The sequence below is a fragment of the Alnus glutinosa genome, chromosome 14, assembly GCF_958979055.1.
Source record: "Alnus glutinosa chromosome 14, dhAlnGlut1.1, whole genome shotgun sequence".
NCBI classification, from domain to species: Eukaryota; Viridiplantae; Streptophyta; class Magnoliopsida; order Fagales; family Betulaceae; genus Alnus; species Alnus glutinosa.
In genome coordinates, this window is record NC_084899.1 from 5,965,553 (window position 1) to 5,986,343 (window position 20,791).

The 20,791-nt window shown below is 36.3% G+C and overlaps 3 protein-coding genes across 3 annotated transcripts; 1 reads left to right on the forward strand and 2 right to left on the reverse strand.

The window, feature by feature from the left end:
• Nucleotides 1–625: 625 nt before the first annotated feature.
• LOC133856951 (3-ketoacyl-CoA synthase 11) lies at nt 626–3,350 on the forward strand. The gene is made up of 2 exons (XM_062292015.1): nt 626–872; nt 1,479–3,350. Exon 2 carries the CDS (start codon nt 1,484–1,486, stop codon nt 3,023–3,025), a length of 1,542 nt encoding a protein of 513 aa, XP_062147999.1. The 5' UTR covers nt 626–872; nt 1,479–1,483; the 3' UTR covers nt 3,026–3,350.
• A 1,451-nt stretch (nt 3,351–4,801) lies between these two features.
• LOC133857249 (probable histone H2A variant 3) lies at nt 4,802–9,062 on the reverse strand. Its single transcript, XM_062292444.1, has 2 exons — nt 8,822–9,062; nt 4,802–5,558 (listed from the first exon to the last, which is right to left on the reverse strand). Exons 1-2 carry the CDS (start codon nt 8,933–8,935, stop codon nt 5,262–5,264), a joined length of 411 nt encoding a protein of 136 aa, XP_062148428.1. The 5' UTR covers nt 8,936–9,062; the 3' UTR covers nt 4,802–5,261.
• Nucleotides 9,063–15,958: 6,896 nt separating this feature from the next.
• Nucleotides 15,959–20,351, reverse strand: LOC133857360 (uncharacterized). Its single transcript, XM_062292601.1, has 7 exons — nt 19,808–20,351; nt 19,144–19,279; nt 18,316–18,397; nt 17,413–17,588; nt 17,181–17,318; nt 16,961–17,100; nt 15,959–16,676 (listed from the first exon to the last, which is right to left on the reverse strand). Exons 1-7 carry the CDS (start codon nt 19,923–19,925, stop codon nt 16,414–16,416), a joined length of 1,053 nt encoding a protein of 350 aa, XP_062148585.1. The 5' UTR covers nt 19,926–20,351; the 3' UTR covers nt 15,959–16,413.
• Between the last annotated feature and the right edge of the window lie 440 nt (nt 20,352–20,791).

The window sequence follows — 20,791 nt, forward strand, 5'->3', positions numbered from 1 at the left end:
CACCCGTATCCTACTCTCATCCCACTAATCCTAAGTGATTTTAATTTTTTATTTAATAAATTCATTTTCAGATTTTTGCACTTAGGGAGTGGTGGGATGGGAGTGGGATAGGGGTGGGAACACTAGCATTTCTCAAAATATAAACATGGACAGATAGACTTGACATGCAATAACCCTTTACAATTTTATTTTGTTTTGCTTTATTTATTTTTTTTTTAAAAAAAAAAAATCTTTTTTAGGAGTATTTTTTTTGAACAGATTAGGCCGTTTGGCAATTCCCTTCCCTTTCTTTTTTTTTTTTTTTTATTTTTTTTATTTTTTTAATTTTTTTTACTTCTCCTAAAAAACATCCGTTTCAAATTTTTTTTTTACCTTTTATGTCATGTCAACAATTTTTCATTACTATAAAAATAAAAAAAAATTTATTACAATACAAATTTTCTTTATTTATTCATATAAAATTTTTTTCCTTTATATCCGTTCAATCATTTCTTAGAAGACCATAAGCACAGCACGACCGTGAGATTACCCCCCGACAACGACCGGCCAGATGTCGGAAAAGTCAAAAAGGTCAAAAATCAAATTCGGGAAGCTCCGCCTTAAACACGCGTACTCTTCGCCACCTTCATCTACGGCTTCCATGGCTTTGGCAGTATCTTCTCTTCCATTCCTATAAATCTATTCCCACCCACGCCCCACGTACCTCAATTTCTAATTTTTGATTAATCGAAATATTTGTTATTAAACCGTTTAATTTGATCCTCTCTCTCTCTCTCCCGGGCCTCGTATATATTTCTCTCTTTCGCCGGTTCTGCTCTTCGGCTGCTCCGGCGAATTTTTTTTGCTATCTGTGGTGGGATTCGGCATTCAAGGTGAGTTTCTGGGATCTGGGTTTTGGTTAAATATGCAATTGGTATCTTTTTATGGATGAAATTTTCGTATAATTCTTTTTAGTTTTTCTATTTTTCTGGTTTTTCCTGCTATCGACGTCTTCAGATTGTTGAAAAATCTAGTCCTTGATATGAATTTTGATCTGTTGTCGTTTTTCTGCCATGGGTTTCAATAAGGTGGAAATCTGATCTGGGATTACTGATAGCTTAAATTTGATTTATAAAGGATAAAGTGAGGGATTTTATAGTGAGAAAAATGAGAAAGAAAGAACTTTTTGATTATTGTCAAAATGTATGTACTTTAATTTTGTTGATTTACGTTTCTCATAGAGAGCCCGCATTTAAGAATCTTCACATGGAATCTCTGAAACTTCAAACCAAATAAGAAAAATATGTACCGCCATTTCTGATCGAATTTACTACTGAAAGACTATACCGATTGATTCTAGTTATTTTGGAAACCCTTGCCATCGTTCTTATTTGCTTCTGAGATGTTCATGACGTGTGCCTAGAATTCACAGGGATTATGGGTTTTTTTTTCTTTTTCCTCTGGTATTTTATCTCACCCGATTTGTTGGATATCTACAGGGAAAATGACAGAGTCAAAACCTGATACCCCCTCGATCCCACCCTCATCGACGTCGTCGCGTAACCTCCCTGATTTCAAGAAATCCATTAAACTAAAATATGTGAAGCTGGGTTACCATTACCTCATCACCCATGGAATGTACCTTTTCCTCTCCCCTCTTGTGGTTGTAATGGCCGTGCAGCTCTCAACATTTTCTCTGCATGATCTTTATGATCTTTGGGAGCATTTCCAGTACAATCTACTTTCGGTGATCATCTGCTCGACTCTCCTCGTTTTCTTATCTACCGTCTACTTTCTCACTCGTCCTCACCCTGTGTACCTTGTCAACTTCTCCTGCTACAAGCCTGATGAGTCTAGAAAATGCACCAAAAAGATCTTCATGGATCAATCTCAGATGACTGGTACGTTTTCAGAGGATAATCTTCAATTCCAGCGTAAGATCCTTGAGAGGTCTGGCCTTGGTGATTCTACTTACCTTCCAGAGGCTGTACTCAATATTCCTCCAAACCCATCAATGGAAGAAGCTAGAAATGAAGCTAAAGCTGTGATGTTTGGTGCTATTGACGAGCTTTTTGCCAAGACCGCAGTAAAGCCCAAAGACATTGGAATTTTGATTGTGAATTGCAGCTTGTTCAATCCAACCCCATCTCTTTCTGCCATGGTTGTCAACCACTACAAGCTTCGTGGAAACATAGTTAGCTATAATCTAGGTGGGATGGGTTGCAGTGCAGGTCTGATCTCAATTTCTCTTGCTAAAGAACTTCTTCAGGTTTATCCAAACTCCTATGCATTGGTTATCAGCATGGAGAACATCACTCTGAATTGGTATTTTGGAAATGATCGATCGAAGCTTGTTTCCAATTGCTTATTCCGAATGGGAGGAGCGGCAATATTGCTTTCTAACAAAAGCTCTGACAGAAGAAGATCCAAATACCAATTGGCACATACCGTTCGGACGCACAAGGGTGCCGATGACAAGTGTTTTGGCTGCGTCAGGCAAGAAGAGGACTCCACGGGGAAGGTTGGTGTTACTTTGTCAAAGGATCTCATGGCAGTTGCTGGTGATGCTTTAAAGACAAACATCACCACTCTGGGGCCTCTTGTTCTGCCAATGTCCGAACAGCTGCTATTCTTTGCTACACTAGTTGGGAAAAAACTTTTCAAGATGAAGGTGAAGCCTTATATTCCAGATTTTAAACTAGCTTTTGAGCATTTCTGCATTCATGCTGGAGGAAGAGCTGTTTTGGATGAACTGGAGAAGAACTTGCAGCTATCGGATTGGCATATGGAGCCGTCGAGGATGACACTTTATCGATTTGGCAACACCTCAAGCAGTTCTCTTTGGTATGAACTGGCCTATACAGAAGCAAAGGGGAGAATGAAGAAGGGAGATAGAACATGGCAAATAGCATTTGGTTCAGGTTTCAAGTGTAACAGTGCAATGTGGAAGGCTCTAAGGACTATAAACCCAGCGAAGGAGAAGAACCCTTGGATGGATGAAATCCACCGCTTCCCCGTAGATGTTCCAAAGGTATCGGCCATCTAAATTCAAGAAACCTTAGATGTTCCAAAGCTATATATTGCCTTTCTGAATGGTGGACTGTTTACTTCTTTTCTGAATGGTGGAATGTTTGGGACTTGATTGTGCTTGTACACGGCTGAGTGGTGGTTGTTCTGGTTTGAGAGGATATTTGCATTTAACTTCTCCTAGGGACTATTTATTGCTGGGCTGTTGCACGATGCTTAAGCGGGATGCGGCTTTGGTTATTGGCATGGTGTAAAACTATATTCATTGGTGGTCAGAAGGGAATTTATGTTTTGATTATTATTTAATTATAACATGATAACCAGAGATTGCGCCGTTTTTTCTTTTTACAATCTATTAATCAGAAAAGGCAAAATTTATTAATCTGATGGGCACTGCCACGTTAATCTTGTGAATATTAGGTGTTCTGTGTCGACCGGGTGCTCGGGGGGCTATTGGACTCCTCTTAGGTTTCATAATTCTTCAATAATCAAGAATATATTCAGCAACGGATCTTACTACCTCTCAAGGGTCCCATGAATTTTTCACCATTCAAACTGTTTCGGTTATTCCATAATGTTCAGGCAGCAAGAAAGAATCGAGCCAAACTATAATATGATCTCATGCTCCATCTCAATCACCCATGCTTCGAAGATGCTGTTTGAGCTGAGTTTCACACCTCACTAGCCAATTCACATACCCTCAGTGTGTGAAGAATTCTCATAATTGGAAAATTAACATATCAAATTCTTTTCCCAAAAGGTTTTGCCCGTTGTTGAACTCGAAGCTACTGCGCCAGCAAATATGCATTACTTCCAGTGATTAATAGATTAAATAAATAATATTAATTGTGAATCGTAATTCACAATACTCGTTGATGATCCGAATCTATTTTCAAATATTAATACGATATTTATTTTCATGGTCCCTATCATGCCGTCTTCTATTTTGGATTTTGTAGTATCTATGTCCTTGCTATCTCATACACCGTCACGTGTTCGTGTCCTTGCTTATAGTAACTTTCACTTTAAACACGTAAATAACAGTTGCATATCATGGAAATTGGAAAGGGAAGTGAAATTTTTTTTTTTCTTTTTTTTTTTAAAGAAAAAAAGAAAAAGAGTTGAATAAGTTTTTGTCTACTCGTTTATGGCTAAAGATGAAGAAAATACTTCTGTCCAAAAATTGACGAAAGTCACGTTTAACACCTTTAAGAAGCTAACATGTGTTATATGCCTAAATAAAAATTAAAAACTGATCACGTTTTGTCGAAACATGTTTCTGTTTGATCTAAGACACAAGAACGTCTCTGCGGCCTCCGAAACGTGACCCACAAGCAAGTTTTGTTACGGGTCCACGACATTGTCTCCAGCAGTTAATCTAAGGATATCTTCCACCTCGCCAGGAAGGCCAAACACTGAGTCAACTTGCTTCGAGGCAAGATCGTCAGCGTGGAAGTTTGTCGCGCAATCGTTCTCGAGGAAACCGTGGACGAGCTCGAAGAGGCATGGTGAGTCATTGGCCGAGCGCTCACTTCTGCTGCTATTCTGCTAACATAACTGAGTTGGGTTTGATCTTTGTCGAGCTCAACCGAGTCATCTTCTCGGATACTCAAAAAAGTCCGCTTCAAGCCTTCAACCCATTTTTTTTACGATCCAAAAACGAGCTTTTAGGACTTCACATGAAAATTGAACAGCTCCAATTTCTCTCGCATAGCATTCGTAGGTACATACCAACGATAAAAAATATTATGATATAGAAGAAGCCACCCCTGCAGCTGATGGTATAGCATAAATATTTCATAGAATTACACGATTTCAATTAATTACCATCATCAGAGAGACTACAGCTTCCATCTGGCACTAGCCAACCCAGATGACTGACTTGTGCAAGATACATCTACGAGTGAAATCAGTTTACTACAACGAAACAAATACATTTCATCCAAATGTCCTCAAGACTTCTATTTAAGACAGACGTTGATACTACACAATAAAATGTCTAAAAGTGAGCCTAAGATTTTGAAAAAAAAAAAAATGTCACGCAATGACATTATCCACAACAGATATCATCAGAAACATAACAAGTTCGAAAGCAGGAGAACAAGTATGACCAACCACAATTTAAAAACACAATTGCAGACCCCTCTACTTTCATGGCAGAAGAGAACACAAATCCATGATTTTAGTACCAGGGAGAAGCATCCATTCTGCATAGAAAGTCGGCAAATGTATGCAAGCCCTAATCCATTCGTAATCTAGTCCTTGGACGACTTGTTGATAAGTGACTTGTGGATGTGAGGGATCACACCTCCACCAGCAATGGTTCCTTTGATAAGAGTATCAAGTTCTTCATCACCTCGGATTGCAAGCTGCAAATGCCTGGGAGTGATACGTTTGACCTTGAGATCCTTGCTTGCATTGCCAGCCAGCTCCAACACCTCTGCAGTCAAATACTCTAAGATTGCCGCAGAGTAGACTGCAGCTGTTGCTCCAACTCTCCCACTTGATGTGGTCCTTGACTTCAGTAGACGGTGGATCCGACCCACTGGAAACTGCAATTATAGATTCCAGAACAAATCACAAAAGATAGAAAATACAGCATTCAAAACCCTGACCTCCAGCATTGATTGTCTAACGCAGCAAATTTTTCAGACTACAATTTTAAATAGAATCCCAACACCTAACAGCAATGCTGATGCAAGAAAAAAACATCAATATGAATTGATTCAACCATCAAAAACAACGAACTTCAAATTAATTGGCTAAACAAGTAGGCCCCCCCTGCTTAAGTTTCCACTTGCACCATCTTAGGAGTCATATCAAGATACATAAAAGGGGATAAAAAAAAGAGGCTCGTCATAGATTAGAACAACTATACGTGTACAAGACAAACATGGAACAGAAGATAGGAAGAGAAGCAGCAAGCAAAAGATGTAAACAACTCTAGAAAGGATGACTACCTTCATTACATATATGCAAACCTAACATCTAAATAATGTAATTTGTCTTCAGCTTTTCCATTGCCATTGAATTATTTCCTTGAGAAAGGAAAAACTTACCAGCAATCCCTTCTATTAATGCATCTAACTTATCCCCTAAAGACTCACATTCTACACGTGAATCTAGGGAGCCTATAGATAATGGAACACCCACATTCAGCATAGGTTTGGTTTCTGTGGGTGTTCTATTACCTTCCCCTATATGGAGGGGAAGCAGTGCGAACTAGAACAAACAACTACTACAGTAAGTTCAGTAACAAAGCTGCAAGAGGCACAGTGAAATCGCCTATTATATAAAATGTAATCCACATGAAGGGTCTAAATATGCATAAAACTCAGCCTCCTGCCTCCACTGGGGGCGGGGGGAAGAGTTCTCTTTAGACAAAAATGGGTTCGAAAATAAATCCCAAATAGAGCAACATTTATAAATTTCAAAGCATGAGTAACAACCATAATGAGTCATACTCTAGATTAAAGAACACCACCTCTAACAACATATATGGATCACAAACCCAACTAAGTCAAAATAAAAAAAAAAAAACTGGTGCCATTTTCATCAGATTTTACATCCTAATCTTATTCAAGCGCATGCATTGTCTAGGTTTCTGTTGGGAATCATTTAGGCCTCATTCGGTACGCGAAATAACTGTTACATTAAGAAAATGAATAGCTATTACTGGGAATGAGATGAGGTGAAATGAACTAGTTATTCATATTTCTTACTTTGGCGACAACACATATGTTCTCATTAAGATTGCATCAAAATTACTAAAATATCCAAGATATATATATAAAAGAAACGAAAAAAAAAAAAGCCTAGAAAGAAGTCTTTGATGGCCACCATGGCAGAATCACGGGGGTGGTCGCACCACCCTTGGATAACCACCCCCGATGAGCATCAGGTCAAAGCAGCCCTTGTTGCAAGTGCTAGGCATGAAAACGTTTCTCCGGTGCTGAGATCTGCCCAGTTTCTACGGAATCAGCAACCTGGCAGACCCGAATCTCCAACACGTGAACGAGAACAAACAATCCCCTAGAGCCCGTGCAATCATTGTCTACATGTTTGAAGAACTAGAAGTGCCTATGCTCTCCATATACGCACTCAGTGACGGTGTCCCAAAATCTATACCATTGGACCCCTCCATGCACTCTTGAAACTCAAACTTGGATCCAAATTAAATGACCACGTTGCTGTGTCAGTCTTCGAACAGCCTCTTTGAAGTGGATAGAAGCTGCACGACGTGGCTTAACACTCAACCATTGAAGTCTGTAATCTTCAAGAGCTTTGGAAGCATTACGACAGTGACCAAGGACATTCTCATGAAGTTTTGGCATGGTTTGGTCAATAGCAAGAAGCGGTTCTTGTGGATCATACGGCCAGACTTAGTGGACGAAAACGATGGGGACGGTCAGACTCTGACGGAGCTGGTGGAAGGGACAAAAGAGAAGGCGGTCGCACCACTCCGGAGCCCCTCTTTGAGAGTGGTGCGACGGCTGGCAACCAAAGAATTTGTTCTAGGTTTCTTTTCTTAATCTATATTTAAATTTACAGGAAAAAAAAATAATGGATTTTTTGGAAAACTCATTCCAATCCTCAAGGAATAGCTATTCCTATCATTTTTTAGAGGAATAAGTACTCCTTTTCATAAGGAAAGGCTCTTCTTTTTGGTCGGAATCTCATTTCCTGGATAGATGTACCAACGGGCCAAATCCCTTGGAAATGTTGTTCTTCACTTTAATAATACTCAAGCACAGAAATCCAAAGGTCGTGGGCCTTAGAAGTCCACCATTTTATTTTATTTTTAAGCAGATGTCCACTATTTATAAGGATCACATATATAACGGAGATAATGACGCACCATATATTGCCTACTAATTTCGGAAAAAACAAGCCTCTGGCCGCCACCAAAATGCACATCATGTTTGGGAATCCACAGAGATTATGACTAAATATCAAAGACGATAACTAACTCAACACACAAGCGACAGCTCCCAGAGATGAGTACTCAAGCCTAAAGCCTAACAAGCAAAAATAAGATTATGGTTAGCAAAGCCACAAGCCTGAAGTGCCTAAAACAATACAAAAGGCACAACAATAGCTCGAAGACCACAAAATAATTTCAACAGAGCAATCTCAGCAGGACACTAATTTCCTAATAATTTCAAAATTCAAGCACTCTCCTACAAGTTGATACTTCGATTAATAAAACTAAACTGCAACAGTCTGTATGGCTCTTTTGTTTTTAATCGCAGATATCGCGCTATCATACTTGACTCTTCACTAATTTGACGTAACCCACCGGACGATTTAGTCAAACAACCGTGAATTAAACGAAGATAATGATGAATAAAAGCAACAATTCCACAAAAAAAAAAAAAAAAAAAAAAAAAAAAAGGATTAATCAATCCTAAACAAGTTAAATGCATACACATCTCAAATGATGTCTAAAAACTACAAGGTCTCTCACAGTCTAATAAATATGCAAACGGGTAAGTTAAATGTTCCTTCAAAAACATTTTTCTTTTTCAAATAGCTAAAAAACCCCACACCAAAACCCTGTTTGGCTGCTACCAAAAAAAAAAAAAAAAGGGCGGGCAAAACAAAACGTTCAAACCCAATAATTAGTAACATTTCTAATAATTCTCAAACAATTGAAATTCACCAACCAAACCGTGCATAAACAAGCGAAACCCGGAGGTTTGACAACCAAAAAATTCGGCGAAGAAAAGTGCACGGCAAGGAGTGAAATTGAAAGAGAATGACACGAGGAAAGCGAAAGGTAGAAGGGGAGAAGCGGAGAGAGAGAGATCTGGACCTGAAGGCCAGCGCGGGAGGAGCGAGAGATGGGCTTCTTCTTGTTGTCCTTGTCCTTGTTGGCGGCCGCCGAGGCCTTGCCCATGATCAAACCCTTCGCGCCCTTTCCCGACATCTTTTGGAGTCAGATTAGATTAGATTTTGGAAAACTCGGAGAGAGGGAACACTCGCTCACACGCGCTCTCGCACTCAGCACTGAGGGTAGAGAGGAAAGGTCGCAAACTCGCAAGCAACTGATCGGGGAGACCCTCGGAAGGGTATTTATTTGGGCGCACTTTGACAAAAGTATCCCTCGTATTTCTATCAATTTACGATACTGGTGTCTTATCTTTTTTCGACGCTTTATTTTATTTATCTATTTATCGGGAAACTGGAAACAACAAGCTGAGCTTGACCCCTTAAAGTTCGTAAAGAATCGTAACATATTGCACTTCAAAGTTCAACCAACTCTTTTCTTCTCTTTTTTTTTTTTAAATTATAATTTTATTCATTCAGCTAATCACTTTTTAAAATTATTAAATAACAAATATTTTAAATATTTTTCTATTTTAAATAAGTACTATTTTTTATTGACAAAGTTAACTACTAAAAGTATTTAATACATTAAATTCAAGTTAAGCCAAACATTTTGAAGCATTCAATGCAAAAAATAATATTAAAAAAAAAATTTAAGATTCACTTTTTGGTTCTTTACATTTAAATCGAGATTCTAATAGAGAGTTTGTTAAATGGTAATTTTTATATGTTTTGTTAAAAATTTGGGTAAATGTATGACAAATTACTAAGTCATTTTGTGATTTGAAATTACTCACTCACTTTTTAAAAATAAACTTTCACTCATTAAGTTTTTCACGGCTTTGAAATCACTCATTCCTTGAGTTTTCTGACAAATATTTTGACATCCATTAGTGCCACATCATCTTAAAATAATATATTTTTAATGTTTTATAAACTAATTTTTTTAAAAAAAAAATCTAAAAGTTAAGGAGGAAAATACGCCACTCACCCAAAGCGCATTCCCACCACTGGCCACCCCCAACGGTGGTGGTGCCCCATGGGGGTGGCTTGCTCTACTTTTGGGCTACTATTATGGGTTGGAGGAGATAAGGAAGAGTAGGCCACCCCATTCCATTCGGATTTCAAAATGGGAATCGTTTATATGGGACGTTTGGGTGTTCGATCTTTTAAAATCTAAATTCAACAATAATTTATTACGCGAATTTCGAAACAAAATAAAGTTGAAAAAGAATGAATTGTTTGACTTTCTGAGACAAAATTAGAAAAAATTTGATCAAATCTGATTTGCTTTTGAAAAATTGCGAATACAAATAAATACCAATAGAATTTGTTTTTTAAAAAGGATGCACCCAAACATCCCATTCAGTTGATGAAAAAGAGTTCTAATTTTTCTTTCCTTTCTTTTCCTATGGTTTCCCAGAAACCAAACTAAATACAAATTCAAAGTCATAAGAGCAAGACCACAACACTGACTATCAAATTAAAAACTCATAGGTTTGGGATCAAGATCAAGTTAAGCATATTCCATGCAAAGAAATCCATTGGACTAGTCGACCAATTAAGGAACAAACATAAGCCCACTCACCATAATTTGGGTAACAATAGAGAAACAGAAACATACATGTACACAAAATAAAAGACCAAAAACCTAATAATACAATCAAAAGAAGAAGAGCTATAGAATTCTCCTTACCTTTGGGAGACCCAAATTTGAGAAGGTCAGTAAGAAGCGGCACCAGAACTCTACTCTTCCTTATCTCCTCTAACACTTCAGAGTAGCCCAAAAGTAGAACAAGCCACCCCCATGGGGGGCACCACCTGGCTAACGGTAGGGATGCCCCTTTGGATGGGTGACTTTTTTTCTTCCTTATATTTTAGATTTTATTTTTAAAGTTTAATTTATAAAACACTAAAAATATATTATTTTGATGTGATGTGGCAAAAAGGTTGATATGATACTAACAGATATCAAAAATTTTGATGGAAAACTCATGGGATGAATGATTTCAAATCCGTGAAAAACTTAAGAAGTAAAAGTTAATTTTTAAAAATTGATGGAGTGATTTCAAATATCGCGTTAACCCAGGAAAAAACCAAAGAGAAGTGATTGGTACACAACTTATGTGCAAGAATATTTTCCCAAAGCGAAATTAAAGATCTTGTTGTGAGTGCATTTAGAGCATTTCTAATGTACTAGTCAAATTTTAGCTAGAAAAATTCATTTTTTCTATTTTATCTAGCTACTTCTCAAAAGCACCACACATTAAACTCTCTAAATATTCTTTTGGAAAAAAAAAAAATCGTATTTAGCACGTAGGTTTTCATCTAATTTGGATTTAATCCTTAGGTTTCCAATTTCAAGAATAAGGTTTTTAGGTTTTGCCTAAATTTTAAATAGGTCTATTTGTTACTTTACTGTCAAAGCTGACAGTTTATCATTTGTACATGTGTCTCATTTGACATGTCAATGTCTATGTCAACACCCTAATATCATTACTACATCCGAAAGTGTCACGTCATCCATATAAAAATATATATATATATATATATATATATATATATATATACAAAATACAAAAGACCCAAGTCTAGATGTGTAAAACCAATCGATTGGACCTTTGGCGTGAAACTCTAAGACTACAAACATCATCAATGTGCAACTAAAAAGCTCAAAAATAGGTCTAATACCATAAGGATAAAGCAATAGGGCCTTGATACACATATAACCCCCACCCAACTATTACACAACCCCAAGGCACATTAGGGTGGGGTCCATTGTGTGGGTCACACCCCAATGTGCCTTGGGGTTGTGCAATGGTTGAGTGAGAGTTGTAATTTTAGCATTTTTCAAAGCAATAATAAGACTTATCACTAACCAAAAATAAGAAATTGATGGAGCAATAGAATTTCATACTTGCGCAACAAATCCATTTCCGAATAGTTAAAACTCACAAATAAGGGCCATTTCATCGCTAAGTATAATAATAATGCCCAGATTTTGGCAGAATGTAAGAAACTTGAAGAAAATGAACTAGTTTGCAGAGGACACATTCTGAACACACTCCCTAATCGTCTCTATAACATGTTCACTTCAATTAAGTCACTAAGAGAAATCTGGGTAGCTCTAGAATTTTAGTACAACTCTAAAAAGCAATGTAAAAATAAATTCATCACCATGAAATATTTTGAATTTACCATGGTTGACAATATTTATGTGAAGGACCAAGTTCATGAATTACGAGTTCTAGTGAATAAACTTTGAAACCTTGAGGTTAACGTTTATGAACCTTTGCAAGTTGGGCCTATAATTACTAATATTCCTCCAAGTTGGAATGATTATAGGAAGAAACTAATGCACGCAACAAAATATTTCACTATAGAGCAAATTCAAAAGCATTTACGAATTGAAGATGAAACTTGAATATGTGATAAGAAACTTCTTTTCCCAAGTAACTCTAAAGTGAACTATGTTGATGAGGAAAATAAGTATAAAAATAATCTTGTAGGAAACAAGAGAAAATATAATGATTTCAACAACTCCAATAATAATATACCATCCTTTGAAACCCACACCTCCGTTCTTCACCATGATTGACCATGACTTTGCGTATATGTCCTTCACCATGAGTGGCTCACCCAAGAAATAATTTCATCTATGTAATAGCTCAAATCTTTGTGTGACTGTCCTTTGGTGTGATGTAGGGAAGACTTCTTTGATCAATCATGACTTCACGTATCCGTCCTTCGAATGGGTGGCTCACCCAAGGAATAATTTCCTCCATGTGATAGCTCACACTTTCTTGTATCTAATCATTCGGTATGGTTAACTCTTATAATGTCTCTTCTCAACATTTTTATAAGGGATAATTGCACTTAACCCCCCTGATGTATCCACGGTGTGGCGATTTACCCTTCAATGTACTAAAATTGGTAAATGACCCCCCTGAACTTGCCAAGGTGTGACAAAATCAACATTCCGTCCAATCGCCCGTTCGTTTGGACGGAAAGTCGGGCACGTGCAAGCTACGTGACTTGGGGAGGGTCTCTGTCTTAAACGGTCATGTGACTTGCACGTGACCGACTTTCCGTCCAAACGAACAGGCGATTGGACGAAAGGTCGATTTTGTCATACGTTGGCAAGTTCGGGAGAGTCATGTACCAATTTTAGTACATTGGGAGGTAAATCGCCACACCGTGAATAAATCGGGGGGTTAAGTGTAATTATCCCTTTTTATAATCTTTAAGGGAAAAGTACACATAACCCCCTCAAACTACCACATCATTGTCAATGTACCCCCCAAACTACCAATTGTGTCAATCTCCCCCCTTAAACTACCAAAAAATATCAATGTCCCCTAATGACAAAAATGCCCTTCATAAAATTATTAAAATAAAATAAAAACTAAAAAAAATTATTAAAAAAATATAAAATAACAAAAAATTATTCCAACAAAAAAATTAAAAATTAAAACTGTTTTTTATTATTTTTTTTAAATAATAATTTTCAGTTTTTTTTTTCTTTTTTTTTTTTAAAAAAAAAAAATTGTTCTTTTTTCGTTTTTTTAATTAAATAAAAACTGGTTTTTTTTTTCATTTGTTTTATTTTTTTTAAATAAATAAATAAATTTCATTTATTTTTTGTTTTTTCGTTTTTTTTTTCTTTAAAATAAATTGTTCTTTTTCGTTTTTTAATTTAATAAAAACTGGTTTTTTTTTTCATTTGTTTTATTTTTTTAAAATAAATAAATTTCAGTTATTTTTTGTTTTTTTGTTTAAAAAAATTTGTTATTTTTCGTTTTTTAATTTAATAAAAACTGGTTTTTCTTTTTTATTTTTTTCATTTTTTTTTTTTTAAAAAAAAAAAATCAGTTATTTTTTGTTTACTTTTTTAAAAAAAAAATTAAAAAATTTGTTCTTTTTTTTTTAAAATATTTTTTTTCGTTTTTTATTTAATTTAATTTAATTTTTAATTTTTTTTTAAGTTTTTTAGTTTTAGTTTTAATTTTTTTGAATTTATGAGGACATTTCTGTCTTATTCAAAAAAAATTAGGGTCATTTTTGTCTTTTTGTTGGTCTTAGGGGGGACATTGACATTTTCTGGTAGTTTAAGGGGGGAGATTGACACAATTGGTAGTTTAGGGGGTACATTGACAATTGAGTGGTAGTTTGAGGGGGTTATGTGTACTTTTCCCAATCTTTAAACTATGTCCAAGATGTGCTTTTCTCTTTCTTTGTACTATAATAAAAATTACTTAAAACTCTTTTCTTTTTCTTTCTCAAAATCATAACAAATAGATTGTGGTAAATATGCTATAAAATCAATTTTATGCTCTAAGGCTCATATCATTTTTGCAAATAATTCTACTCTCATGCTTGAGAAAATAATCTTTCAATACGTAACTCCTAAACAACATTTTCAGTATATAAATCATGAAATTGCATTTGATCAATATATAAAGCATAAAGTATTTCAGTTTAAACTTATTTGAAGGGTGTTTACTTACAATGTGGACTTAATTCCCTTATTAGCCATTTCTCGTAACATTTTGTTTTCAATGTCTGTAAAGTGTTCTATCATTAGTAAGGGTTTAACCAATAAACCCTAAGTTCCATTTCAAAACCAACCCTTTCTTAATACCCATGTAAATTATCCATTAGTATTCTACCACTCATTCAGACCCTAAAATCCCATTTCTCACTACTCTCTCTCTCTCTCTCTCTTCTTTTCTTTCTTTTTTTCATGACAGGTTCGATCGAACTTCTTTGTACCTCATTCGATCAAAAGAACTCCCAAAACGCACCATTTTACTTGCACACGTGACATGCTTTCAAATAGAGCCACTAGTTCAATCAAACTATCAATAAAACCATTTTGTTATAGTTTTGATCAATTGACACCCACTTTCGTTTGATTGAATCATACTACTAGGTTTTTTCCACGTCCAAGACACACACTTGAACCCTAATTTCTCCGACAAGTACACTACAATTCACGTACTAAACCAACTCAACACCATTCTATAACGTCATCCTCAACTCCAAAAACGCTTCCTTTTCACACTTAACAACAATATTCTAACAACTCAACACTATCAAAACCCTAAACACAACCACAGTAAACTCCATCAACTTTCACAACACAAGAGCAACTATACCTTAACAATAACAACACAACTATATTAATATTATCGTAAGCATAAAACACAACCCACAAAACCATCAACATCCTCAAAACATCCATTTCTAACAACCCCAAATAAACTAATACAAAGCCTAATATCAAAAACTAACCTGAAGGAGCTTACCCTTGAAGTTTCATTCACCACTCCTAATTTCTTCTTTTACATGCTTCTAACGCGCGTTAAAAATTGACCACAATCAAACAAACCTAATTTCATTCCACCGAGATGTGGTAGCTTGCATTAAATTGAACGTCAGACATCACCTATTCACATGCGTGAAACTCTATTCGATCAAATGAACCGTACTTTGATCGAATGAACTTGACAGATCTCTTTATTGTCATTCAATCTCGCCAAACTGCCCGTGAGGCACACCACGTGGAGATTCCATTTCAATCAATCGAACCCAAGTTCGATAGAATGAACTCTCTCATAACTGTTTTAATTTATTAAAAATGAACATCTCGTAGGTTGTTTTAGCGTTCTCAACGCTCGTTCACACTATGCATTTTCTACTTCATTCCTCCCAATATTATTTATAAGTTTGTACTTTTATTTCTCGTATTCCTAGAACAAATTATTACAATAGGTGAGAAGTATTAGGCTTGTAGCTGCGCGGTTACCCGTCACAATATAGGGATTATTGCGAGCGCACACCCCCTCTAACTAACATATAAGGGTCGGCCAGCCCTCGTACAGCAAAGGTCCTATCAGCCGGCATTAATATTTTTTTTCTTTACCTAAGAAAGTGCAATTTCATACAACGGGTAAATTAATAACTTCAAAAGGATTGAGACTTGCGTGCTGCTCACATGCACCATTTTCCATCCAAACGAACAGTCAATTTTGATCCAAGTAACTAGGAACATTTTGATAGTTTGTAGGCCATAATTAAAGTCGTAGTTTAGAGGTTGAAATGCAAATGCATTGGAAGTATAGGATGTAAAGTGTGATTTACCATTTTCAAAATCAATAGCCCTGTCAAAGCGAGCGTTCGCGCATGCCCATTTCATATGGAAAACATGATACATCAACAAGACACAGAAAATGAACAAAAGGAGACAAAATAAAACAAACTAAAACAAATCACGTTTTCTATGGATTTCAACAAACGTCCAGGATAAGGCTGTCCGGATGGAGACAGGACTCGACACCACCTGATCAGCGGTCTTCCATTATACAACCTACCATAATATAAATAAGAATAGAGCGGATATCTGGTAAGATAGCTGTTGATTTGGTCTGATCCATATCTCTATGCAATGCAGCATCAACTAAATTGTACAAAAAAAGTCCAGTTCAGTGACTTCAGTCTATATCCCATAGCATCAGGTGACATCTAGAACAGCAAAAGCAATATGGCCAGCAATAGGCAATATAGTAGCCGGCCATGTCACTCGTTCCCTGCCTCTTCCTTTTCTCTGGGCTTTCCCTCATCTTCAATCTGAAACCCTTCAATCTTGCGTGAAACCTCTTCTGCAGTTACCTTCACCTTTCCGGTTGATCCATTTGTTGTGAATGTCTCAGCGTCATCATTAGTCAAAGGGCCAGTCTGCCATATTCTAATGGTTCCATCTTCAGATCCAGAGGCATATGATTCCCCTCCTGGTGAGAAACGCACACAGTGTACAGGGCCATGGTGACCTTTATTGCATGCTGCATCCATATACAAATATATCACTACAGCATAGACACAGAAACCCAACAAAAGAACTACCAGATCTTTACAGCATCAGACAGGCTGTCTAATCTAAAGCCAAAAATGCCGTGTAAATAAAAACTTATTACAGCTAAGACTTTCAAATAAATAATCACATGGAAATTCAATATAAACTAGGAAGTAGTAAGAGAAAATCCATCTAATGATATCAAAGTCCAGCACTAAATACATATAACACTAAGGATTTTTTCCACCAAATAATTCAAGTAGGAGCACATACCAATCTCTTCACCAGTATGAAAATCAAATACCCGAATCCACATATCTTCTCCTCCAGCAATAAACTTATTCCCATACTTTGGTTCCAAGGAAGCTGACTCTACTGTGCATGGCATGTCGTAACTCTTCACTAACCCAAAGCTGGAAACAGAAAAAAGATCATAAGCCACACAAGCTGGAATTGTGGCAGAAGAAATAGACTAACCTGGCTTGAAACTTACTAGTTTGCATCCCAGAACTTAACAGTAGACCCATCGGCAGTTGTGATATAACGACCATCTTGACTCACTTCGGCACTAGTCACAGATGACTTGGTCTCAAGTGTTTGGACAATTTTACCACTTCTTATGTCCCATAATCTGTTGTGCATTCACTAAAAACTTGAGTAAAATATTGGCAAACAATCAAAGCTTCAACAAATACTACAAAAAAAGACAGTAGCTTTATTTATACCTTACACCCCCCATATCAGTACAAGAACTTAATATTGTCTGATCACTATGGAGCCATGCAACAGTTCTGACTGACCCCGGAGACTTATCCACTTCCGTCGGAGGTGCATCTGGGCGATTTAAATCATACATACGAAGAATTTTTTCTATTCCCCCAGTAAGTAAAAGGTGTGTGTCCTATTTTCAGATTAAAAAACAGCAAGTGAGATATGCAGAAACAGATAATGGGGAAGAAAATGCAAACGTTAATTTTGAGTGTCACAGAAACCCATACATTGTTTCAACAATAGACAACCAAATGAGCTGATTCTAGCATAGTGCAAATATATTTAACCATATGGGCACTAACTAACATTGGAGGACAACTAGAATGAAAAAATCATAAGTATAGATACCTTAAAACTGATTGTGTTGGGTAAAACATCCAGAAGGTACTGTTGACCGCAACAAGTCAGCATATAAAGCTTACCCCATACTTGCTAAAAAGTATTAAAGAAAACCCCCACACATCCCCTCCATTCAACAAAATGAGGGTAAATTACAAATAAAAATAACTCCCTGGAAAGTGGTAACAGTTTGTGGTAACCATTTTCTCAAACTACAATCACAGGTGTTCATAAAATTACGAACATTGAGGTTAATTACAAATTATTTTCTTTAACACATTCAGTAGTGTTTCGTGTGGCTAGACACTAAAACATATAGGAGATAAGACTCCAACAAATGGCAATAAGTATTTTTATAAGTTGCCCTCAACGGCTAACTGTATATTACTATTAGGTTTCGTCAATCCATCCCCCACCCCCCATCTTTTTTCTATTGTGTCTATGTGTGAAAATTGACATGTATGCATATGCATGTATGTGTGTATTCATAAACAAATTAACAAAAAAGGCAAATCTACCTCTGAAAAACCACAGGCTCGAACAATGTGCTTGTGTTCAAATGAGTGCAACTCATCTCCTGTTAATGCATCCCAAATTTTCCTGCACATGAGATCAAGCCACATGACATGTCAACTTTTATTCAGTACACAGTACTTAAACGAGACTTGCAACATTCATTCTTATATTAACAAGAACAATGCTAGAGGTACCAAATCTTTTACCGAGAGATGTATATCAAAATGATGTGGAGCTTATTCATTGGTATCACTAGTATTTCTTTTTATTAATTGTTTTAATCCTCTCCAATGAATAAGCTCTACATCATCTTGGTACCCATCTCTTGGGAAAAGATTTGGTACTCCTAGCATTTCTCATTTACAAAGAGGTTGTAAAGGCACTACAATGCTGAATATAAATGGTTTAACTAAAACCCCACACAACGACTTGCAACTCTGTATTTTACACTAACATAAAATACTCCATCAAGAAGAACAACAAACTTATCATAGTTCCAACTTTTAGATGACTAAACACAGACTGGGAATGCATGGCCAACATACCATGGAGTACAGTGAAAAATAAGTGGGATACCTAATAATGCCAAAACTGACAAGAAGCCTAAATGGAAACAAAGACTGGAACATAGAAAATGCTAACATCGAATTGCAATAAACAATTCGGAAAAGCTTCCTGGCTAAGTTAAACATGAAGGGTGTTCTCATGCTTCACCGTAGTGCCAAAGAAATTTCTTTCACAAACATAATTTTCCAAATTATTTCACAACCATGCAAAGCACACAGCATTACTAAATGCATTACAAAGCAAGGGAAATAATTAATTCATACGCAGTGAAGTCCGCAGAACCAGTAGCGGCACGTAAAGCATTAGTATCCAAGCAGCAACTCCACACTGCACCCTTATGTCCCTCAAATGTCCCAATCCAATCCCCAGTCTCTCCATTTCTGAGCATCGGATTAGAATCTGAATCACAAAGTAGAAAAACTCAGATATGACCTCCATTACATTGCAGGGAACATTTACCTACATTTACATGTATCTTAATGCCACATTTTCATGGACTATTTTGTTGATATAAAAATATTAGAACCCATGACCATTATAACTGTCTAGGTATTACATTTTAATCAATAACAATGCTTACAATTAACTTTAATTGTTCACAGAACCCGAGTTGTATACCGAGTTATACAATGGAATTCTTGATGAGTTTCCTGTTCAAAATTTGATTCAGAATTAAGTCAACAAAAACAATTTCTTCTTGCCTAACCGGATAAATTGGTTATTAGAACAATTCGATCACTAAGAAATTGCAGTTTTCTTATCAAATCTAGACACAATTAGCAGCAATAGCAATCCAATGTGAACACAAAAAACAACCCATATCCAATCAAAATGAACAAACAGAACGAGTTTCTACTCACTAAATTCAAAAATTAGATAAAGAAATTCGACAAGAATGCACGAAAACCAAACGACACAAATGCGAACCTTTGCTCGCGCTGATGAGGAAGAACCCATCGGGAGTAACCGGGCTATAAAACAGATCCACTACTGGCCGGGAATGGCCGTGGCACACCAGCGGGACAGCTACCCTTTTCTTATCCATCACTTACAAACACCAACAAAATCCAATAACCTAATTAACAAATTATTTTCTTTTCTTTTCTGATGTGATCTGTAATAATGAAATTGAACATAAAACCCTAACCCTAACAAATTTACACGAAATCGAAACCGGAAATTGATTAATGATTACTGAAGCAAGGTCTGCGAAATGAAGATCAAGAGGTTAAGAAGTAAAATTTTGCGAGATTAATGCGAGAAATGGCGGTATTTGACACAGGTGGGAAAAGCTGGTTCTTGGAATTCTCGGAATTGAAAGCGGTGAGCTATGACCGAATCCGCACCTCCTAACCCCTCTACAATGGCTCTGAGATAATCGAAGCTATAGCAAATTACAGATTAAAAAATAAAAAAGAAAAAGAAAAATGAAAATCTATATGTTAGAGAGCAGAGCTGTGTGACCAGGGCTAGGCGCAAGGAGAATAGGCGCTGTATCTGGTTGTATATATAGGGGCGGGGACTTCTTGATTTTTGGCACATCTCCTATTTGTTTTTTTTTTTTTTTTTCAAAAAGAAAAAACAAAAACATAATTAATTTAGCCCTTACATGCAGTTCGACCTAACAGATCTTATGGGGCAATTGGACGGAAAATCCAAAAAAAATTATTTGTTTGGATGCTTCGGATTTTTAACTCTTTTCATGTGTTTTTTTTTTTTTTTTTTTTTTTTTTTTTTTTTTTTTTTTTTTTTTTTTTTTTTTTTTAAGTACAGTCAGAAACAACGAAAAAACAAAATCAAGGAACAAAGAAAAAAGCAGAAGATTTCTTTCCTAAACATGGCGGAAAAGAAATCGGGAAACATGATGGAAAGGGAATGCAACTAGACGAGAATCTAGTTGCGGCCCAGGAT